This window comes from Takifugu rubripes, chromosome 1, assembly GCF_901000725.2.
Source record: "Takifugu rubripes chromosome 1, fTakRub1.2, whole genome shotgun sequence".
NCBI classification, from domain to species: Eukaryota; Metazoa; Chordata; class Actinopteri; order Tetraodontiformes; family Tetraodontidae; genus Takifugu; species Takifugu rubripes.
This window is the reverse complement of record NC_042285.1, coordinates 23,046,873-23,071,180: the sequence shown is the minus strand read 5'-3', so window position 1 is coordinate 23,071,180 and position 24,308 is coordinate 23,046,873. Positions and strand designations below refer to the sequence as shown.

The following is a 24,308-nucleotide window of genomic DNA, read 5'->3' as shown; positions in this document are numbered from 1 at the left end:
GGCTTACACAAGCTGCAGTCCTTCGCCAAAGCTCTGAATAATCACTCTCTCGGTCTGTCAGCATCTGTCAAGCCCTCAGGAGGAACCAGTCACCCACAGCTGCTTCATTCCTGTCACACTTGCACACTTGCCTTGCATGCACCTCCAGGGGGCTCCGCCGCCCCTGAAGGCTATGTTTACAATTCCATTTGTGTCCTGATTTGAAAGAGAAAGCTACTTGGTAAGAGGATGCGCAGGATTCTTTACAGCACTGCGAGAACAAAATTAGATTTCGCTGATGCGACGTGACTGACAAAATCTCCTCTTCAATAGAATTCAAGTCTAAACCTTAAATTGAACAAATGAGAGCAAAACTCTCTGTTAATAATGAATAACAAAACAATCCCAACGACCTGGAATTAGAAAGAAAGAGGCAAAGCACAAAGCTTCTTAAACAACTGTTGTTCTAGCTGCGCCTGCAGATAAAGCTATTCCCATTGACCTCTTTTAATGACAAAAGACTGCAAAACCTGCGATGGGTTTGTTGCAATGCTGAATTTAATGTCACGGGGCTGTTCATTTGAGAGCAAAGCTCCAGCTGCAGACAGAGGGCACAGGAGAGGCAGAATTAATGACAGAATCTATGATATGGGATTAAATGACTGCATCAAATGTTCTGGTGCAAGTTTTTCAACCTCAAACACCCCTAATGATCAGTGATAAGCAGCCCTTCACAGAAAAAGATGGGCAAATATCCCATTAATATAGGGAGTTCCTTCAGGCACACAAATGCCCCAACTTGGTCATGATTTCTCAACACATACATATGAGAAGAAGAGAAGGAGACCATGCACACGCCACACGGAAAAGCCCCTGGCCACAGAGGGGCTCCACCCTGGCTACTTCTGCCACACACTACAACTAATTATAACATTAGTTTGTGTCAAGAATTAAAAGAGGTAAATGTATCTTGAATGCATCATTTCATCTTTGGACAGCCTTTGTCAACAGAAAAGGACTTTCTGTGAAGAAAAGCAATCAAAACAGGTCAAAGTGGACACAAATTCGGTCACACACACACACACACACACACACACACACACACACACACACACACACACACACACACCTGCAGTAAGAAATGCCATGATAATGAAAACAATTAGCAGCAATTTGACCTTTGGTTTTTAAATTTAAATCACATCTCCATAAATGCTCAATAAACAAATGTATTACAGCATTTGTGTTTCAAAACGAGCTCCTTCATGACTCAGTTTATCCTGAGGCAAAACATCACCGTTGGTGTCCAGCACTAATGAAAATACCATGAGGCAGAAATACACATAACACTGGGGGGCCTCTGGTTGCTGTATAATTGAGTATGGGCTCATGTCGTCCTACAGCGTCTCATCGCTAATTTGATGGTCAGTAAGTGACAACCAGACATTTGGTCATTTGCTCAAACGAGCTGCAATGGAGATTCATCTCCAGCCGACCGCTTTACGATGGCAGGGTATTGCAATTATTTCCATCCTGTTAACGAATATTTGATGTGTGCACCTTGGGACAGATCCAGGGCATAAATCCAGATTTATGCACAAGCAAACGGCCTGAGAGCCGTTCTCACACTTACCAGCGGTTTAAAAAAAAATCATACACAAGCTCCTCGTGTGATTTATCTAGAATCAATATTGTGGTAAATAATGTGAAGTGCCATCTTAATACAGCATGGCGATTTAAGTGAATAATCAATCATCTTTAGCCAGAATGACCATGAGTCATTAAGAGTTGTCACACTGTGGGGCCAAGACAGCATTTAGCTGCAGCCGTCAGAATATTCCAGCACTGTTTATTCCACTATTCAATTTTGGCACCAGCACAAATACACCAATAACCATCAGATATGTGGAATATTGAGGATGAGGTGCAGCTTTCCTGTGCTGTGCTGAATTGTTTTACAGTGACAACACACCAACGGTGATGGGAACAAAGAACCATGTTCTGTATCAATTAAGAATAAACTGCATCATTATTGAAGAAGAACTGGCAAAATAGCATCGGTATTTGCCATAAAATTGCTGCAGCTGTTTACGTTGTCTGTGTGAAGAGGTGCTCGGCCCACTCCCAGCCGCTCCTGACGGAACCTTTATCTTTATAAATGACAGCCCGTGCACATTACTTTTCTATGTCGTTTATGTGTTTTTCCGGCTCACATTTCTCTTGGTTTCTCAGTTGTTCTCATGTTGGCGGCCTGTCACAGATGCTAACGGGCAGCATTATCACAACGTTTTCCCCCCACTAAGTCTTGATAAGGGAGGCAGATAGAAATTACACTGATCCCAGACACAGCGCTGGTTACTGGCCTTTTGTCAGATTCTGGCTTTTTCTATAGATTTTTAAATGTCTGCCACTTTTCCACCATACGTGTGGCACCGAGTGACTTCACCCTGATCAATATCTGAACTGCGAATAGCGCCCATCCATATCTAGCAATAGTGCTGTGACGTGCAGGAAGAACAGCAGCAAAGAAATCACATCAGGGAGGATTCAGAGAAGAATGCAAGAAGGAGACAGATCGAAGGAGGGAAAAAAAGAGACAAACATCTGTTCAGGTAAGACTACAGCTGGAAGGCAAAGCAAGAGGGTAATGTCTGAATATATCAGATTACAAATTATTTAATGGATTTTTTTTTATGTTTCTGTTGTGCATTTAACCTACAAATGCACAGTAAGTAATTTTAAATCTATTTTTTTTTTATGTTCCAAAAGGAAAACTCAACACAAGCACAGACTGCACAGCAGGGCGTCTCTCCTTTTCTGTCCTACGTTTTATTAATTTATTTTCTTATTTTGTCCAGTTTGAGGCTGGTTTATAATGGACAAACCTTAATTTCATCTGCTGGAAATCGTGTTTTTGGGGCTTTTTACGCCTCATTCACCCCCAGCCAAATATGAAGCTATGAATGGATTTCCAAATCGATCAGGTTGCATCTGTAAATGCCACAGTGCTGCAGTTGACACCTACAGTATATGACAGGAAGTGGCGGCGATTCTCTCTGAGTTGACCAGCTTCCTTTTCTATTTAATCGCTGGTCTCATGATCTCCAGACTCCCGCCAACCCACGAAGCGATGACAAGTAATTGGATCTCATTCCATCCACTGTGTGAGCAGCACCGCTAAGGGAAGACCCTGATGTCATGATGCTGGTGACAGGAACCATGCCAGGACAGTTAAAGGCAACATTTACACTGAGCTCTGTGGGAGAGCTTGTACTTGTCTGTTGTTTTTTTGGTTTACTTGTTTTTATATATATTTAGAGTTAAACTCAACATCTGGGTGGCCAGAGAAATGATATGATGTGACTGACATTTACATCTTCCACACGATCCTTCTATTGTAGGATTGTAAATGAGGGTGCCATTGTGTGCATTTTTCCATATGTTTGTATCAAATTGTATTGCATTTGGTGTGCCTTCATGTCTGGTTTCGTCTTCCCTGTGTCAGAGCTTGAATCTGTTTTGTTGTTTAGTTCATTATCTGCTATATTTTGATAGACTTGTCATCTTGTATTGTCTTTAGGTTACTTCCTCCCCTTGTTCTTTCCATAAGCCCCTTTGTGTGTCTCACATGTGAGTTTCTTTGCCCTGGGGCGTTTATAAGCTAGGCCTTCCATCCCTTTGTTGGCAGTTCGTCTTGTCTTAGAGAGCAACGTTCCACCATTTCTTATCTGTTTCCTTGTGTTTTAAACTTTGATTCCCCTTTTCCAGGATTTTGAGATCTTGTCTGCTGATTTCTTACCTCTGCCGTGAGTGTTGGCTTTGGATGGAATACAGACACTGAAGACCTTACTCGGACCCCGTGTCTTTCCTGTGTCTTTCTCTTCCCTGGCTGATCTCTGCTTGCCGTCACTTGTTCTCATGTCTCATGTATTTTAGCTTCAGGGATCTTGCCATAAACCTTAATTTGGTTTAGTTCCTCCATCTGTTCAGTCAGTTGTGTTTGTGAATCATGTAAATCCCAGTACTTAGTTCTGTGTTTTACTGATGTTCATGACACAAACATGTTTAAACCTCCGTCTGTCTGTTGATCTGTGTTTCTGCTTATCTGACATCAGGATTTAGATCCAAATAATAAATATAGATGCAATTCCTTCAGTAAAATGTCTTTTCCTTTTTTTGGAAGGTGACAATTTCAAGAAAAGCGTTAATTCTTTTTTTTTTGGGAGGAAACAGGCAATATGCTCATTTTACACCCAGAAGAAATGAGAAATTAGTTGGATGAGCTGTAGGAAGGATAAGGAACAGTCTGACAGCAAAGGGTTTTGAAGCTGTACTTTCCAGATGTGTTTAAAGGGGAGGATGGTGGTCTGGCTTCATGGTTGAAAATTTGCTCCAACTTCATTTAAGTTGTGATTGCTGATGCACCCCAGAGGTTTTCCTACAGCTTCTCTCAAGGTTAAACAGCTTTTCCAGCAGTGTCACTCTGCTCCCTCTTAAGTGGAAGACGAGTACTTCTCTACCAGTGCAGTTTAACTCAGTAGGCTGACAGGATTTAACTTACAGAAATGTCTGGGCGCACACTTTGTATTTAAGGACAACAAAAAGTATATAATTAAGCACCCAGAGTTGTTAATCTTCAGTGTTTTGGGTTTCTTTGTAAATATCAAAGTGTCTTCTGTTTTTGTGGAATATTTGCTGTTGCGAGAGAAAATAAGTTCACGTTGCCCTGATGAAGGCCTGTGGTGCTGAAACATGTTTTTAAAGAGCCTGTAGCCCTAAAAAGAAATAAAGGATTAATAAAGGAAATACATGCTTTTAAATTGTCCCTGAGTGCTTCAGACTTTCTCAAAAATCATCCAAAACAGTCTTTTTTATGGAGGAAGCCAATTTGTTCAACACTGTTCAAACACTCAAACACTGCAACATCCCATTTGTATGCGGTGAACAAACTGGGAGGAAAACAGGACAAATTAAAACCTTCCAGAGAGAAAAAACGTTCTATTACCTGCAAAGGTGGTCCAAATAGAATTATTAATGTGACCCTCAAAATAAGAGTGCAGAGTTTGGCGTTGTGTCAAATGGCTCACCATTTTAATTATTCGCAGTAAGTCAAATAAAAAGAAATGGTTGAATTTTGGATTTTAAGCCATTTGCTATGAACATCAAAAGGCTTTGAACTCATTTTTTTTCATGCAAATGTGTGGAAGACAATATAATCTCCTTGGTGGATGGAAAAAAAACTCTTCGATAGTGTAGCATATTCTACGATGATGATAAGATGTGACTTCAAGGTGTTAAAATTCAGTTACCATTCAAACAAACGTCCTTTGTTTATGGCTGAAAATGGAGTTCATTAATAAAGTCCTATTTTGCAACGCATCTCTGTCCACTGGGTTTTTCTGTTTCAGGCTCTGGGTTGATTCAATGAGGCTGAGCCGAGACACTTTCTCTCACAAGGAGCAATTGTATCAGAGAGCCTCTGGAGCATAACCTGCAGAGGCTAAATACTTTAGCACTCTCCCATCTGTCATCTGTGCTCCCTTTTTCCCTCAGTTATTAATCAGATGGCCGCTCATTTTATGGCTTCTGCGATGTGGAGACGATTCAGCGATGAACTAGGAACATAGTACGATGCCAGTGCTCATTCCAGCCCAATTTGGGGAAAAAGAAGAAATCTATCCTTGGAAAAAGTCCAACCAAAACGCCTTGAAAATAACCGATGATTATCATGAATACAATCACAGTTTTATGGACGCACCACCAGTCACTCTTAGGGGACATTTTGGGTCTCCGATCATCGAATTAGGCATCTTTTTGGACTGTGGGAGGATTTTTACAAAAGTGCATTTTATCATCTTGTCTCAAAGAGTCTGGAAGTCATTTTATGAGAAGAACAAAGGCTGTGATAAGAAGCACTGCAGACATAAACTTGGATGTTAATAACGTTTAAAATATAAACATGAGCATCGGCCAATTAGCCTAAAACCAAAGTGGGGGAAAAGACAGCTGATAGGAGATGATCAAAAGAGACACATCAAAAAGTGAAAAAGGTGTGTAGAGAACATGAAAAACCTATAAAAGCAGAAAATCAAGCAAACATTCTAATCCCAGGGGCCAATCCATCGTCTCTGTTTAGATGTGATCTCTTTTTCTTGTTGAGAGGGAATCTTTAAGATTGCAGGCACTAATTAAACATTGATATCTACACACACATGCACGTGCGCCTGTGGATGTCACCGAGGAGAGTGTGGTGTATTTCACGCTAAAGTCTTGCAGGCGGCATCAATCTCAGCCAAACTGACTCAAACACGAGTTGAAATGGCAGAATCTGCCTTTGCGCTGGCTCTGATTGTCCCGAACGAGCACTTTGACTTTTCCATCTCACACGAGCCAAATTACTAATCCAAATCTTGATGTGTCGAATCTGAGCCGAGGGAGCATGAATCCGATTAATGTCCCGGCATCACCAGCAACGATCGCTTGGTGCATCGCCGTCGACTCCCTGCAAGGGGCAACAGCCAAAGAGCCACCAAGTTGCTCCCTCGCCATCGAGTCGGCAGCACCGGTGTATAAAAACGGAGCCTCACGTGCAGCAAAACAGAGGCGGCCACAGTTAAAGTAATAAATCAGTCCACAAACCCCGAATAAAAGTCTACGTCCCTTTTCTACTCATAAAATTATGCAGAAAAATGATGATGTCTGGTGTATCCACTATACATTAATTATACTCCCTGGTTCCCTACTTGTATTAAACTAAACGTATTGCATACTAAGTCACTTCCCATGTGCTGTATCCCAGACATAATTTCAGCTGATCTGACAAAGAATATTAGCCCATTTCTTCCCTCTTGGCCCCAGATGTATTTCAAATCGTATCGCTCACAAGTCTGTTCTTCATGACCACGGCGATCTGCACTTATCTCAAGCTCTCGTGTCTTTGTTTAGAGTGGTTCTTGATAAGAACATCTGCAAACATGAGGAAAAGCACGGCTGTTTACAGAGCGGCGCCGCAGCAAAGCAAAGGTGCCACATCTGTTCGCTGCCTTTGATCTCCTGAACAAAGCCAAAGCTAATGCAGTAAATAAGCAGGGCGATGTTCTGCAAATCAAAGCGGCTAGCACGTGGCAGGCAGAGGCTTCGGTCTCCGGTGCCACATTTCACTTTTGCGACAAGAGGTGTTTCCTAAATGATGGAGTACGCTGACAGGAGCCCTCATATATCGTCCCAATTATCCGATGAAAGCTCTCCTTCTCAGCTCTGAGGGGAAATGCTGCTGTTGGAATGTTTCTTCTGCGACAGCTGCAGCTGCAGAGATGGAATGTGACTGGTCTTGTGCGGTGTCAGGACAGAAGCTGAAACTCATTTTTGAGAAGTTAACCTCGCTGAAGACCTTGATCAGGATTCGTTTATTCTTCGCGGAGCTCTGAAAAGCATTTTGTGGGTCTTTTGGCAAAAGTCTTTTATGTCCAGTGATGGAATAAAACATTAGAATCCCCGACTGATCTGAAAATGTAGAATTTTTTTTGGCCTCCAAAGAATTTCTTTTTTCTTTTCGCGACTTTGACGTGATGAAGCTGTTATTAACTGGAATATTTGGTTTGTCCACCTTTCACACTGATGTTCTCCCCTGGATTCTGCAACTCCAGCCAAAGACTGTGTCACAGTGTCCAATGTTTGATGTCAAAGTCAAATCCAGGGCTGTTTATCGGTGAGCGGCAGTGTGCTGCAAAACACTCACTCTGAGGGAATGATCCCTGATCAAGGAGAGCACCTCAAGCACCCCTACAGCAAAACCCACCACTACCCTTTTCCCATCATTGTCTGTTTATTATTACACCCGTGTTCTCTCCCCTGGTTACATCTTATTGAAATTCCAGTTCTGCGAGCGCCTTATTTAAATCTGTGTGAACGACAGCTCCCAGTTGTGCTTCGCCCTTTTGTGCAGCCCCACAGAAAGGAGGCGAGATACTGGCAAAAAGAGAATATTAATTATAAATCCACCTGTTTTTTTTCCCGAGGAGATTTTTTTAGACTTCTCACTATCTCAGATTGTAATTTTAACAGAGTCACTTTAGCGGAGGTGAAAGTTGTTGCTGTTTTTTGGCTTTGGTTTCAAAGCTGCAGAGACCATAATGACCGTCAATGCTGAAATACACTGACCAATAAACCCATCATTCCTGTTCAGATACAATTATGTTGCACACAAAACAGATGCCTTGAATTGTGGATGACGTCCTGTATCTTTAAAAAGGGCTCACTTGTTTTAACCCGAGCGAGCATCAATTTAGATTTCAGTTTTTCGCTCACTGCTTTGCGTTTTGTCTGAATAAAACTCCGCTTCTCCAACTCTAACCATTTATTTTTGCACACAGTTCAAAGGCCTACAGTATGATCAGGCCCCAGCACTCTGCAACTGCCTAATATAACCCACCAATTATAATCCTACAACTACTTTATCCTGTGGGTTGTCAATAATAACCGAGTGTTTAAATGAAATGAGTTCAGAGACGTCCTATTTTTTAAGCTTTGCTTGAGTTATTTCTGTTGTTCTCTTGGGAACTGGCATGGTCTCACAAGGAAAGCAATTCCATTATTCATTGTACTCCTAAAACAAATATTCTCCATTGGCTCCGGACAGAACTGATTTATAGACACAACCTGAAGTGTCGATGGTTGTCAGGCAATTTAAACTCACCATTTAACATATTTGCGTGTCTTGTGAAGCTCCGATTAGGCCAAAGTAGATGGAAGATGCATCGACTTGACAAATGTGTGCAGAACCTGCTCAGAATAAACCAGGGAAATTAAAAAAAAAAAAAAACTATTGCCGGCCACAGTAATATCAATGAAATGCCTGATTAATTATAAATAATGTTAATTACCTTTAATGGGTCAGTAGTAATTAGGGCTGGTTTTTCAGCCTAAATTCCAATTGTTAACAGTTTCTACCGAAAACAATGTTGAGGTTACTGAAAGCTTCTGTGCTACAGGTGAGACTTCTAAACGAGTTCAACCAAAATCTTAACGCGGCCGATCCATTCAATAGGAATCAGTCTTGGTGCCAGCATCTCCAGACTATTAATTCAAATGAGGCCGTCTGTGCAGAATATTTCTGCTCTGTCCTTGTCAGCAAGGTTGCGTCGTTCAGTCTCATCCATTCTTGCCCAGAGTCTCCCTCTCTGTCAGCTCACATTATTTCATCTTTCTACATCTACGACGCACCAAACGCTCCGTTGAATTCGCTCTTCTGATGTTCAGAAGGGGTCGCGTGAAGGCAGCAAAATTGAATAAGTAACAGGGAAAAGATTGATTTTAATGATTAATTAGCTCTGATTAGAAGGGAAGCCACACGCCTGTTTGAGAAAATCTGAGCAGAGATTTCCTTCAACAGCCTCTCTGTTTTCTTCACACCTCCTGCTGCCCTTCAACAGCCACATTAAACAAACACTATATGAAAATGAGGACATTAGCAATGTTAATTAATCAGGTGTGTCTGCTGTGTAATAGCTCAGTCCCGCTCTCCCTCAGCTCTCAACAGTAGATAATTATTTAGGGTTCAATCCCTGGGTGGAAACTGTCAGCAAAGACCAAGCGGTACATTCAAAAACCAACTTCAAATATAATTACTACGGTCCATGAATGTACCACAAGCTCACTCTAATCCTCCAGGGATGAAGGAAATAGATCCCAACAAATTAAATAATGATGCTTTAAAACACTTATTGCATAAAGAAATCATTTTATGGACTAAAATGCACCAAAGTGTGGAGTCGAATTTAAGTGATTGATCTTGAAGCAGATACTCATAAAAAGAAAGTGCTCAGGTTATGGATCAATCTCTTTTTTATTTCAGAGACGTCATTTTCTTTAGCTGATATTTTTCCTTTTTTTGTATGTTTCTTTGCAGAGTCTATATTAAAATCTAAGCATTCAGGGTGAATGTGGTTTGAAGAGTGATGAAATGGATGAGTTCTCAGTCAGATCAGGAAGAAGTAAAATTACAGTGGTGTTTTTAACCCAGATTCTAACTGGGACCGCTCCATTCAAAAACAAGCTTTTTTAAATGATCTCCTTCCCTTACTTACTGTACGTCCAGGTCATGACAGCATTTTGGAAGGTCTTTTCCTGTCCCAGTCACGTAATTGTCACCTGATCACCAGGTGTGGCCATTGTCTGGGGTCAACTCTGACTGTAATGAGTGTCTTTGTGTTGTTGGATGCAGCCGTTGCATCCCCTTCCCTCAGCCTCTCTCCTCCACACATTTCCATGTGCCTCTCCTTCCTTTGACTACAATGTTTCAGCGCCACATTTGATCAAAGGGTGAAATAATACAAGCACTCTTTATAGATGTTGCTCAGAACTCAGAAAATACATATGGGATTTAGTTTCTCTCCCCCCACCAAAAATCCATTTGGCTTCACCTGTTTCCCCCCACTGGGTTATATACACAGCAAACAGCACAGGTTATTTTAGGAGCTTTCCGTAGAGGCTGCTGTTCAAACATCACTAACATTTCCCTTTGATTTCCTCGACAGTGGGCAGTAGAAAAGGAAGGAGTCCCATCCTCCATTAGTCTAAGATCTTTTAAGTGAAGTGTAACATACACCTGCAGGAAACAAATACCATGTTATTAACTATCAAACAAAGGAGAACACTGTGGCAGAAATGAAATAAAACTAGCAGCCAGAAATGAGAAATCTTATCAGCTGGAAACCCATTTACTTCCACCTCTCTCTGCAGTCTGGGGTGCAGGCGTTTGTGCTGATGGCAGAGCACTCCAACATAGAGAACAGCCTGTCAAAGAAACTCCACCATGAAGAAGATGAACACAAAGGAGCTTTTTTCCACTTTTTAACGCCATTTTTAGCACTTAGGTCCATGCGTATTGTCTGGATTTTCTTATTGTGCTCAGACTTACTTGGTTCTTTTTAGCTGAGGGAAAATGGAACACAGAACAACAAGCACGTGTTAACCGCCCCTGAGAAAAATAAGGAACGGGAGAAGCGAGTACCGGTAGTAACGAGGCGTGACGCCGAGGCTTAATTTTGTCAGGGCACAGCAGAGGATGTACCCACGGAGACAAATTAGTCTGTCCCCAACCCCCTCAGGTCCAAAACACCCAGGTTCAAGGTCATTTGTACCACCCTCCAAACACAAGACTGCAGAAGGCTTTGGAAGATGCTTTCCTGGTTCTAATTACAGAAATCTCTGCATATGGGTCAGGTTGAACCTCAAACATAAGTGAAGCTTCCTTTAGCAGCTTTGTGCTGCCTTCATGAACACGAAGATGTTGGCTGACCACATTATTATTGATGAATAATAATATCATTATTATTGGGCAGCCTGATTTGGGCAATGTTAATTTTTTCCATGCGATTAACAGAATCAGAGTGTATTATTCCACCACAGGTGTTGAGAGGCAGCAATGATGTTCTGCCACCCTGCCTGGAATCTCATAGGGGGAAAAAATATGGTGTTGATTGATGATTCGAGTGAATTGCATTGGGCAACTGTTTTCCAATGTCGGTACCCCAAGGTAACAGCGCGGACAAATGGAACAAATGGAATGACCTGGAAGAAAAAAGAATCCGTGGAAGCAACGAGGCAAGAAGACAGGTGAAAGAATCCGAGTCAAAATAAGAGACAGTTCGGCCAAGAGCTCTCTGGAGTTGTACTGGAATTGTCACGGCTGTCCTTAGGGTCAAATTAAAGCTAAGCCTACCTTTGTCACAGAGCTGGAGCTCCAGAAGTTTAACAGAGAGTGGGAAAGACCGAAGCTAACATCTGGGATCTGCTCTGTGCCACAAATAGATCCTGTGCCACAAATAGATCCTCTTCTCCATGTATTCACATTATTCATAATTTTAAAAGGGCTACACCCCATTATGTAAATAACTGACCTGAATTGTAGCACCAGATTAATTTATTATTGGAATGAGAAGAGCAAAAGAAAGTGTGCATGTAACCATGTGTAATAATGCCGAACGGACTGATGGTGTATGTAGGGCGCCGAGGAAAAAAAGAATAAAATGAACATTAGTATTAACTGAAGCTGCAGGAGTCATTCAATGAGAAGTGCCTCTATCTGTGATTCACATCATTTACACAATAGAACTGCAGACAGGTTATTTCCAGCGGCCACGGGAGCTCTTTAGAATTCTCTCCCTAATCATTTCAGTGAGTGCTCCCTCCATTCTTCCTTCCATGCTCCACTGGCAAAAAAATCTGTCCGGAATAAGAACATTTTTGCTGATGCGTGGAGCCGCTCTGAAAGCAACTGGGTCCTATGTGAGCGCGCGCTTACTGGATTACAGCTGCACATTCTCTTCTCAGGAACTCCCGCAGGGGTTACCCGGAAGTCTTTAATGACAACCTCAGATGCCAGAAAGCACGTCAATCAAAGGGAGGTGAAAATGAGGCCTCGGCACCTTCAGTGTGAAAGTCTTGTTCCTGGGACCCGTCTGGTGGGATCAAGGTTGCAGATGTGTTGATTTCTGTATTGATCCTATTTAAATCAGACAAAAGCACGGTGTCAGTTTGTGCTCTGCTTTATTGGCAATGTTTTCTGGCAGGGGTGTGCTCAAGGGGAGGGAGGAAAAAAAGGGAGACTATCGAGTAGAAGCGAGATCTTGCAGCGTCGGATCAATACTAAACTAGTGAACACTGAATTTTATTCACCTTGATCCTGATCAGGCTGACTTGATGCAACGGAATTGGCCAACCCTTGGGAGCTCCGGCTCTGCACGAGCTCAGGCGGACAGGAAGGAAGATCCCTTTGTACGACTTGCTGAATTGTGACGCCCTGATGTATAATTGATACTATGTGAATAGGACAAGGGTGTGCTGCATTTACACAATGAAGGGGGAAACAACTGGATCAGGAGCGACACATCAAACGGCTGCGTGAGAAAAAGCCGGCGTGAAGGAGGCCCTCTGAAGTCATAAATAAATACTGTGTTTGCCGGCTTTGTCATTATCTGTGTCCTAAATTCTGAATTTTTGATGCACGGAGGTCTTTTTACTCTCCTCTTTCCCCTTTTTTTGAACCTTTGTGGCAAGCAACATTGAGGTATTAAAACTCACCCCTGTAATTAAAGAAAAGCCACTGATGGATTACAGTTTCCCCTCTCATTACTGGGAGATTATTTCTCCAAAAATGACTTTTTAGTTTATTTCAGAGTTATAATTCCAGCACTTTTAAAACAAGCGTCATGGTAGCTCTCAGATTAATTAAGTCTTGGATGAGTCTTGGATAGTGATGCTGTTCAAAATTCAGCATCAAAATTCAACTCATCCAATACTTTTAATCCCCAAATCTACCCTAATTAATCTAGATTTTATAGCATTTTACTGGCACTCATCCTTTTGAAACCCAAACCCAGAACCATATTTTCTGGAAAATTCCTGAAAAGCCAACAGAATTATTAAGGATTACGTGCTTGTTCCGGATGTCTAGAGACATCCAGGGGCCTCCCAAATCTATTCCCTGTTCCAAAAATATTGTGTCTGTTACTATGACTGAGTGAATTGGAATAAATCAAAGAGATTGATGCTTTCCCTGAGTTTGACAGACACCATAAGACCATACTAACGTTGACGTGTATTGAGGGATAAAGCTTCTCAGACGTGTGCTGAGTCTACAGGCCCACGGTCCCCACAGCCTTTCAGTGACGGCTGCGGGAGCAGACGGTCTCATTTCCATCATCGATGAGTTGACCTGGCCTCCTGGCCATGGTTGCCACAACCACGTCTCAGTAATCTCCTTTAACCTTTGGGACAGACGATAAACACCCCCTCTTGCAATTGTGTCAACGTGACCAACGCAAAGCTGGCTGAGGTCTTTAGAAATATGATGTTGGGAAATAAATACTTGTAAAGTCAGTTTGTCAGCTTTTTTTTTAAATACCAGTTAATATGACTATGGTACGCACTTGTAGAACACGTTGCCGTGGCTACATCAGCGTGTGCAGTCACGAGTCCTTCAGCTGTTCAGCTGTTGTTCTTCGGTGCGTGATGCACCTCAGCCCGGCCCTTTAATCCTCCTGAGTATTCTTGTGTCTCATTTGCTTCTTGTGCTCAGGATCATTGAGCCTCTAATCCAGCCAGCCACGTCTTCTCCACACACCACAGCGCTTCATTTCCATTAAGCCTTTTACATCTGCCAGTCGCCTAACAGACCGCTGCATGAAAGGAAAAGCCTTTCATGCAATCTATGAAATCACAACGGCGGTTCAGATGTCCAGTGTGTCCACAGGCTTGACCCGATTAGACCATATTTTTATATCTGCCTCTCTATTAGTGCCAATTTGGTCATTTTTAGAGCTGTAGAGGCAAAAATAAGCAGTGTGTGTTCACTTATGCGACCCAAATCATTGATTCTGCTCTTTCGGTCCACTGAACAGCTCTTCTTCATTACTCCATCCTTACCTAAAGCTGAAATGATATAATTTCTCCAAATTCCTTGTTGCAATGCCCAACGATCGCTGTGATCCGCTTGGCTGTTCTCCTCGTCCCTTCTGTATGTCCTCACACACATTTCCATTTCAATTCTATTTTTTTTTCTGGCCCAATGAGCGAGACATTGAACGAATAAATCTGCAGATGCAAACATTTGTACAAATTTAAGCGCTGCGCACTGGGTTTGCTGAGCGCGCAAAACAGGCAGAGCTGCAGGAACATGCCATGAGAGAAGTCGCTACACCGAGAGACTTGCAGAGAGCTGACACCCAGCCATAAATCCACCAACCATACATAACCATCCCTTGTTGAAAACCATCACAAATACGTGATTATTATTCTTGGATTGTGTTGCTCAGGAGAAAAGGACAAGATAGAGAATATAAGTAAAAGTAATAGGATTCATCGTAGTCTTAATCTTGATAGAAGTGTGTGTTTGTCGCTTTGAGTTGCCCCTGAAGCTGTTTAATTTTAAATAGCTTAATTACAGATCTTAATTAAAGAGCTTCCTGAAGGCAAGCCATCACTGTATGTTTGCTAAACAAGTGAGCTACACAACACATTCATCACAGAGCCCCGTGGACGCAACTTTAATAAACTTTAATCCATGCATTCGGTCCACACAAAATGTTTAAATCTCTGCGCTCCCACTGTCATTACTCACTAGCAGCAGCCTATCGAGGCGTCCGGCTGCGCTGTTGTGTGCACTAGCCCATCAGACATTCATTTAGTAGTGCAAACTGCAGTTGCGCTAATTTATTAAAAAGAAAAAAGAAATAAAAAGACATTGTTAAATAGGAATCAGCAAAATAATCAAAGGCCAATAAGTACCTTCAATGGCAGAGGGACAATATGTTTTTCTAATTTAAAAAGTTTTTAAATCTTATGCAACCCGTCTGGTTTCTTGATTGTTTTCTTGCGGAGCTGCTAATTGTATTGGCTGTAAAACTCATTAAGATTTAGAATTCCAAGTTAATTGTGTCTTATAGATCTGACAGAGAGGTCACAAAGTTTATGCACGCGGTGCAATTGAATGAGGCACATGTGAATTTTTTTTGTTGTTTTCCTTTGCTGATTTTGTGCAGCTAATCACATTTTACTCTACTTCTGGATTATTAAGTGGAGTGTGTGTGGGTGTGTGTGTGTGTGTGTGTGGAAGGGGGGGGGCAGGTTGCTGCATGAAACTGCCAATTATTCTTTGGTCTCTAGCTGAGGCACTTAAATATAAAACTACACTCAGGGTTGTGTAAACAGCCGTGAAAGGTACGCTGCCATAAATCTATATCACATTAAATCCGTTTCTCCAAAAGCACAAATAGCAAATTGTCCCCGTAATTAAAAAAGGGGGGAAAGATCAATGGGAACAGCCACGTAGTGCCCCAGAAAGACTTTGGATGTTCACTGTGTGACGTGTGCTGTTTTCAACTACATTAAGTCCCAGTGTTGTAAATAAGTAAAAATGACCGGCTTGATTTTCCCGAGCAAAAAAACAATGTTTTCCTTGAATTCAATTCTCCCTTTAATTAACTGCGTGTAAAGGCAGTTAATGACAGCTCTGAGCCTCTCTCGGAAACTTCAGTGGGGTTTCAATTGGAAAGGGTTTGGCACATAAATAAAGGCAAATCAAATATTTACTGCAGCGTATGTTTTAATTAGTTTAATTGCATGTTTGCTGATAATAAATCAAGGCGCTACAATCACCATGGAAACACCTCCCCTGCTTCCTATTCATGCAGGGAAAATAGATAAATAAAATAAAGCAATAGAATGTGTTGAGTGCCGACAGGAGTGTAATTCTATGTAAAACTGATGGAAATAATGTTGTGTCTGCGTGTGACATGGAAATTGTGCGCGTCAACCTTCCCTATTCCAATAATCCCTGCAATGTGGAGTAGGAATTCAGTCGGTACGAGGAGCTGTCCTCTACAAATCAGTGCTCAGGCAGCAAGTCTTTATGTGACTGACAGCAAACTGTGCTGCCATTAAAACAATATAAGCATCAGGCTAATTACTAGTGATAACTTCAATAAATGTTGTTGTCGGTGGTAATAAATTACATGCTAACGAACACTGGGGTGAACTCTCTAAATTGTGCACCTGATATCCAACGAAACGACGCCATGAACCAACGAGATGGAGGAAAACACCGATAAAACAGACACTTATGGAGATCTTTGCTGTCACGCAGCAGATGTGTGAATCCAGAAGTGACACAGAACCTGTGCACTTCCATCACGGCTTGTTTATCCCAGAGTCACTTTAAATTCAGCACCATTTGCTTCATGAGCTGTGGCAGCGCAGTTAGAAGATACTGTGATTTCCTGGTTTCTCCTCAGCTCTGGTCACAGGAGAGCCCACTATAATATTTACTTTCCCAGCTTGTGTGTTTGCTTCTGTATCTTTATTCAACTTGTCAAACTTTAAATAAGCACTTTTTCCTGACTAGATTGCGTGCAGCGGTGTGTATAGTGGTCTCAAGAGAAAGGTACCTTTTCAGTCTGGAGAGCCCTTAATCTCTACTCCAGCACCACCATCAGACGAAGCATAGAGATATTCAAGAAAAAGATCTCAGATCCTTGAGGAGGAATAAATGTCTGTGACAACAGCTGACAGGGCAGCTCGGCGAGGATGCGCAGATACAACAGGCCCTCCAGGATCATTCCGTCTTCTCTGTGTTGGCTGCAGACAAAACTTTGCCACCGTGGAGCAAAGAGACAAAAGATGTGACGCTGCGAAACTTTTTTGGGTCAGCAGTTCAGGCTTCTGGAGGAGTGATTATGGATTATTTGCAGGATAACTGTGGGTGTATTCTGTCAACAGTTAAAAGGATTCAAAAGTGAAGCGTGTGCGTCGCCCTGACTCCGTCTTCACAACAAAAAACGGGAAAAACGCACCGCGATGTGTGATTATTTTTATTAATCGTTACCCTTTCAGCCTTGATAAAACAGAGGGGTCATGCTATAGTGGTGACATTTAAAGAAACTATTTTTTCCTTGGCAACAGTTGTTTTCACACACATCGCTGGCGGTCTCGATCCCAGCAGATGGGCTTCTGTGAGTTTATTTTTCAGAAACAACAGAAGCTTGTGGCAGGGCTGATATAGTTTGGTTCCAGCTTTGATGGCGCAAGAGTTTGGGGAATTTGCAAATGAGTACATACGGGCCCAAAACTGAAATGTAAAAGCTTTTTTCTTTTTTTTTTTAAAGAACATAATATATTTCTGTCAATGAAATGGTCTGGCTGACATGTCCTGTCATCACATTCACTTTGAAGAGCCAACTGTTGCTCTTTTCCTCCCAAACCTAATCACCTCATGTGTCTTACCTGTTTGTAATCATCCTGCTGCGCTCCTGGTGTATCTCCTCCCCACCTGTCCCAGGCTGGCCTTAGCCATCAAGCATCTACCTCCTGTTGTAATTTGGAAATTGTTTGAATTCCTCACTGTTGTTTTGTTTTGCTCATTTGGTTTGCTTGACAGTAATGGCCTCACTAAATAAGCTGATAAACATAGTTTACTGTCAGTATTTCCCATTGGAGTCCTGTGCGTCAGGTCCCCGACAAAAGAAAAACTCCCCTCATTTCTATGAACAAATTCTGGCAGGGAACATAGCACCAGCTGTAAACAGAAAACAGGAGGGCTTCCACAAATGGCTAATGATCCAAAACACACCTCAAAGTCCTGAAAGCGGAAGGCCTTGCAGCACGGCCCTCATAGTCTGCTGACCTGAACATCATTGGAACTCTGTAGATAGACCTCAAGGAGCCATGCTTGGAATCTTGCAGGAGTGGGGGGACTTTTGTAATAAAAGAATGAGTGAAAAACCTTCATACAAGAACTTACAAGCTGTGACACTCTCCAAAGGCGGCATTAACTATGGAGGTGACCAAACTTTTGCTGTGGGCCCAATGTGTCATCTGGAACTTTATAGCTTCCACTTGCTAAAGCCTTCACAGTAAGTCACATTTGGTGTGATGCTGTATCTATAAACCTACAGTTCCATTTGTAAAGCCATTAATTAGCAATTCTTTGCCTAATTCTGCTTTCCAAGACGCTGGTGAAGGTCAGGCTGGGATATGTTTGAGATGGGCTTTCACCCACGGCTCTGGAAGCTGGCTCCAACAAAGCTTTAGTCCACAATGGCACTGGCCTAGATAGATCTACTGAAAACACAAAAGGGTGCTGTGCATAATTTAGGGCACATCTTTCTGGCATTGACAAGTCCAAAATTAAAAAAGGAGCTTGTCAGCCCCTGTTCAAATTTATTATGTCACAGAGGACGGGGTAGAAGTTAAATCAATATTTGGTGGGATGGATGTTATGCCATAATGCTGGAAGCTGTGGAGAGAGTGAGTGGCGGACAGATGTGTGACCCAGCGGACTGTTTAACTTTCAGCCCCATATACCAAGCACAGCGCCATGTCTCATCGCAGTGCTGCAGTCTATTGTAAAAAGTTACAGCGTCTGAGGTTTTTACAGGAACAGGAGACATTAGGGAGGAGGTATTCATGGTAGAGAAGGTTTTGCCATTTGAAAATTGCCTTTTCTTGCCTCAGAGTCTCAAACAATGAATTGACAAACTCACGGGGATGTGTGTAATGACATTTTCTGTGAGGTTTAAGAGAGCAAACATCTTAAGAAAAAGAAAAAACGGGAGAAATGAACTGTGAATATTGCGTCGTAGCGACCACCCTGCAGACAACAGACACTTGCCATGTGGATTCGTGTTTATTCCGCTGTTATAGTTTCAGCGTTTTTCCATTTGACAGTGTTGGGAACTACGCTTGCATCAAACACAATGTTTTCTTCTCCTTAACTCCACGAGTGTTACAAATCCTTCCATGCATCGTCCCATTTAAGCTACTTTATAAACACATAGGCTGTCAAATGAAATGAATCAATCTGTTTATCACTTGTCAGAGTTACCCAACCAGAGTGAGAAGTAAAGGTGCTCATCGCAGAAGCGAGTGATGCATTTTTTTTTGGGTGGGTGATTGTTTCCCCCCTAAACTGCTTGGGAGAGGTGCTGTTAATTGGTATTATATTATTCAGCCACTTCAGTGAGCAAAGAATCTAGAGATGCCTTCTGAAAAATGGTGAGATGAGACATGAGCAAAGACAGAAAAGTAAATCATAAAATATTCCCCTGCTGCACGAACATCTTTGTAACATAGTGGAGATAATTGCAACCAGAACATTTGGATCCACAGAAGCACGCTGTTGCTCTAAATGAATTCTATGGGACATTACCGCAGTCAGAAATTGTCAGCAGGACAATCCAGGATATGGTTATTTACTGTGCAACAATGGCTCATTAATGGTGTCACGCTACCCGGCACACATCGTTATGGCTATTCTTGTCACCACAGGCACGGAAGGGACAGAACGTCCACATGAAGGCTCTCTGGCTTGATGATCTCCGATCCAAATGCAGGGTTTTATGGGTTTTATGGTGCTCATAATGTGCACAAGAAAGAGGAGGATTTCTTTTTTTTCTATGAAACTGGCAGCACTGACAATAAATGTAGTAAAAAGCAGTAATGACTAGCTCCGGGGGGGTTGCGCAATCAGCAGAGCACATGTATTTGTGTGTCAGTTTAAACTATTCACCTTAAACAGTAATGACACCCTTAGTTGACTATAATAACATTTCCACCAACATTGTCAGGAATGACAAGGATTTTTTTTAACCTGGGTAAGATTTTAAAAAAGATCCTGGTAATCTTTGTAGTTTACATTTCCACCTCAAAGTTCAGAAAAATGTCGAGGAGTTGTAAAATGTGTGGTAATACGCCTCCGCTCCCCTAGGTGGCAGTAAAACGAAGCCGAAGGCCCCTACCAACTCAAGAGTTTCACTAAAACTGAAAAGTCCTACCACTTTTTTAGGAACCTTTGGAGGCTGAGCCAACTTTTTCACAGGGTAATTGGACTGTCAAAAAAGGGAAATTAAAAGGGTTTTTTGTGGAAAAGTGCCTAAAGTCATGTAGATGTAAACTGATCAAAAACATAAATGCTGGTTAGTTTGAAGTGTAGAAGATTGGCTTTACCTGTTTTCCATGAAAAGTGTTGGTTCTTAGGAAAGGGGATGTCTGACAGGGCTGAGGAGGAAAAAAGCGACAAAAGAAGCAAAAGGCTGAGGTAGTTCCCTGCACGCCGTGTCCACGCAATGACCCCAAAATCATCTTTTAGAGTCATCATCCGGCCCATTGCGTCCTCTTTCATTCCTGTAAGGAGGCAGAAGAATTCGTGAGCATCTCGCTTCCAGAAACAGGGCATCATCAGATGAGATCGAGCTGTTAAAAATGTTTGGAGGCACTCCCACTGAAAACAGTCTTAACACCTGCAGAAACACCACTGTACATATAAATCAGGGCCTCTTATTTTGTTTGTTAGCAGCTGCACGAGAGGCTGCTGCTTCTTCACTGTAAACCAGAAATAATTGATAAAGTGTTTTAGGCATCTCAGCCTCCCAAGGCAGAAGTGGAAACATATACTGAAGCTGTAAGCTTGGAATAATACAGGGTATTAGTATGTTATTATTGCGGTTCATTTATTCGTATCTCCTGCTGCTACGATTCATGTCCTGGGAGTGTTGGGGATTACCGTGGATTCACTTGGCTTCTAATTGTGTTTCACCAACAGCAAAAATTAATGAATACTGGAGCAGAATGTGTAACGCCTGATGTATTGAGAGACTGATGTCGTGGTATTAATGACGGAGGAAGTTCAATTCACCTGAACAAATCTCGCCGCACGGAGGCACTTTGGGTGTTGTGACACTGGTTATTATCATGCCTCGGTGCAGTCCCTACCTGAGTGATTTTTGGCAATCATGCAAATCAAAAACAAGGTTCTATCCCCAGTAGTCCCCTGCAGAACTGCTGTAATTTGGCTCAGAAAAGAACCGTGTGTTATTGTGACACGTTGGCTTGAAAATGTGACCTGGTGCCTTAAACCCTGAACCCAGACAGACTTCAGGGACACTGGTGCGGACTTAAGTGGGAGAGGCAGCAAGGACACTAAATAGTACAAGCGAGGACATTCAAGCTACGACAGCTCATGATGAGCCCTCAGCCACATGACAGATTAACAGTGGGACAGTTCTAAAGTCTCGCAGCCTTCCCGAGACTGCCTCTCAAAGTCTGTGGCAATGCTGGGATTATGCCTTTATCACAGGCCAAATACACAGCTACAGCAAAACATATCCCCCCCACCAGACCACAAATACCATTTAATTCATGCTGGCTTCCTGGCTACCAGGAATTCTGTGCCAGAAACTAGAGCAGACCCAAAGAGGTCCTTTGTTCACATCCTGAAAGGAACTATAGGTCGTTTGGGTGGCATTCAAGGGACCACCACGCAAGTACGGCTGTTTACTGTTGCCGTGCCAATTAAATTGTGTCAGTGTTCAGCCAAGAAAATAATGTTTTCATGTAAACTCAGAGGTGCTCTGGAATTAAATCAAATGTGTCATGATACTGAGGTAATCTTCTTCATAATCCATAATTGCAGCTTGGATCAACACAACACAGCAAGTGAACATTTTATCCTAATATCCAAGTGATTTCCAGGATTATTTACACATGGTGTTTCTGAAAACAGTGGTGCCTGATGTTTTTTTTTTGCTTGACTTCATCAAGGAAATTAGATATTTATAGTGCTGGAGGCAGAATAAAAGCTTTAACGAAGGCTGTTACATTCTCTGGAAGAACATAGAAGTTTGTTAGTGTGTTAGTTAATACTTGGCGATGACCCCCTACCGCGGTCACCACACTTCTTCATGTGCACAAGCCGTTCGGTCTTTGCTCGGGGCCATTTATGCTCACTTCTAGAATGTGTGCACTTTGTTTCATGTTTTTATTGGTTACAGAATTCATTCTGCTTGGATGAATGAGCAGACTTGCCTGGGTCTCGCCAAGCCAAATGCCAATTAGACAACTCTGGCTGCTGATTACATGCCCGCCTCTCGGGCTGCGCGCCTCCGGAAGCCATACCTGACTGCACCCAGATTACATTCTCCCTCCAGCCAGATTCATCTGACTATTCATGGGACGAGCAGCGCTTCGCTGATCACATCAAAAAGTGTCACCACTGATTGAGAAAGGGTGAGCCGAAGTGTTCCAAATCTAGATTTGACTCCTCTAACAATAGTATTTTACGTGAAGTCTAAAGAGGTCATGACTAAAAATATAAAGACGCAAAAATGTGGGTCAAATCACACCGAGCTCTTCAGTGGCAAAATCCTAAGCATCCTCTTAGCAACTCCATGATCTGATGGAATGTAATCAGCTTCTGTCTCCTGTGGATCCTGTTCAGAGCTCACTCACTGGATTCATTTAGCAATTACTGAACCATGACTATAAGAGACCAGATGATGAACATCCCAAACTTAACAGGTCGTGATGATTAATAAGGTTTTTCATACTGGGGGGACCACTCTGCTCCATAGTTCATGAACTATTCATTGTTTTTGTGTGATCTCAGAGGAGGAACCAAGATTTTCACCTTTAGAATGAGGAATTATTCTGCGGGGGAGGGTCCAAACCACTGGAAATGAGAATTATCAGTGCTGTAGCTGTGTTAGGGTGTAATGATTGTCATATAACAATGAGCACCATGATGAAATGCCTCTAAAAAGTTCACAGCCATTTACAGGAAATCCTGGTGCTGGTGTACAAATAATTCTAGACACATACGACACAAGCGTTCACCTCCCCACCCAACTGATAATTCTGGACGTGCACCATAGGGTGGTTACGAAACTGAGTGGGTCAACGTTGAAATTAGGGGCACAGCTCTTAGGCAGTTTACGAAAAAGGTAGCGTGCATCAGAATAGCATCACCATAAACTAGTTAATCCGGGATTACCTGCCGGGCACAAAGGTTGCGGATGGAAGATAGTGCTCCGTGTCTACCGAGCAGTTAGCTTCATAATTTATGCATTCAGTGTCACATTTGCCAACAGTGTGAATGCAACCAGGAAAATGGTGGAAGCAGCTCACAGGGGAGCTCCACAGGCTGCTGTAACTGAATCCCAGAACTGCTTCCTCCAAAGGTCAACATTTTTATTTTTTAGATCCACACATGCAGATGGCAGCAGTTTATTGTGTTTGCAAAAGATGACACAAGATTGTCCGTATTTTCCTTGACCTAGGTCAGGAAAGTATTTTGTCTAGAGTAGATTTTGATCCCAGTGCTTTAAAAAGGCTTTAGGCAGGGATCAAATTCTCTTGTCACAGCCTCGTCTCAAATCTCCGATATCCGCGCCTGTAATGCAGCGCTCGGTTAATGCGGTGAACTACGTCACCCAAAAGCCCGTTGAGCCTTGCAGGTAGTGTCACGTATGTCAAACTCGGTTCTTGAACACCAGCACATGAGCAAAGTTTCTGTCCATCATCGATTTAATCCCAGATTCCTTTTGACACAGCGTTCGATTCAGCAATATTACGCACATCGTTCAAATTCTATCAGTTAAGCAGATGATGACATTGTGTAAATCATATTCAATATTTTAAAAAGGTTTTTGATTCAGATAGACATTTCCTTAATTTTGTGCATATGGGAGTTTTTTTGAAGTATTGTTTTAAATTACGGATCGGTGCGGCGTCCACAGTAATGCGGACTCTGCACCGGTCCGTTGTGGTGAAGAGAGAGCTGAGCCGAAAGGCGAAGCTCTCGATTTACCGGTCGATCTTCGTTCCTACCCTCACCTATGGTCATGAGCTTTGGGTAATGACCGAAAGAACAAGATCACGGGTACAAGCGGCTGAAATGAGCTTCCTCCGTAGGGTGGCTGGGCTCTCCCTTAGAGATAGGGTGAGAAGCTCTGCCATCCGGGAGGAGCTCGGAGTAGAGTCGCTGCTCCTCCGCGTTG

At 42.4% G+C, this 24,308-nt stretch overlaps 1 protein-coding gene across 2 annotated transcripts in view; it reads right to left on the bottom strand.

The window, feature by feature from the left end:
- Positions 1-24,308, bottom strand: part of thsd7ba (thrombospondin, type I, domain containing 7Ba) — a 109,002-nt gene that overhangs the window by 57,254 nt on the left and 27,440 nt on the right. For both annotated transcript variants that reach the window (XM_029846385.1, XM_029846388.1), the window contains exon 3: positions 20,482-20,658. In XM_029846385.1, the coding sequence (XP_029702245.1) occupies positions 20,482-20,656 (175 nt within the window). In that variant the 5' untranslated portion in view covers positions 20,657-20,658. The remainder of the gene's footprint in view (positions 1-20,481; positions 20,659-24,308) is intronic.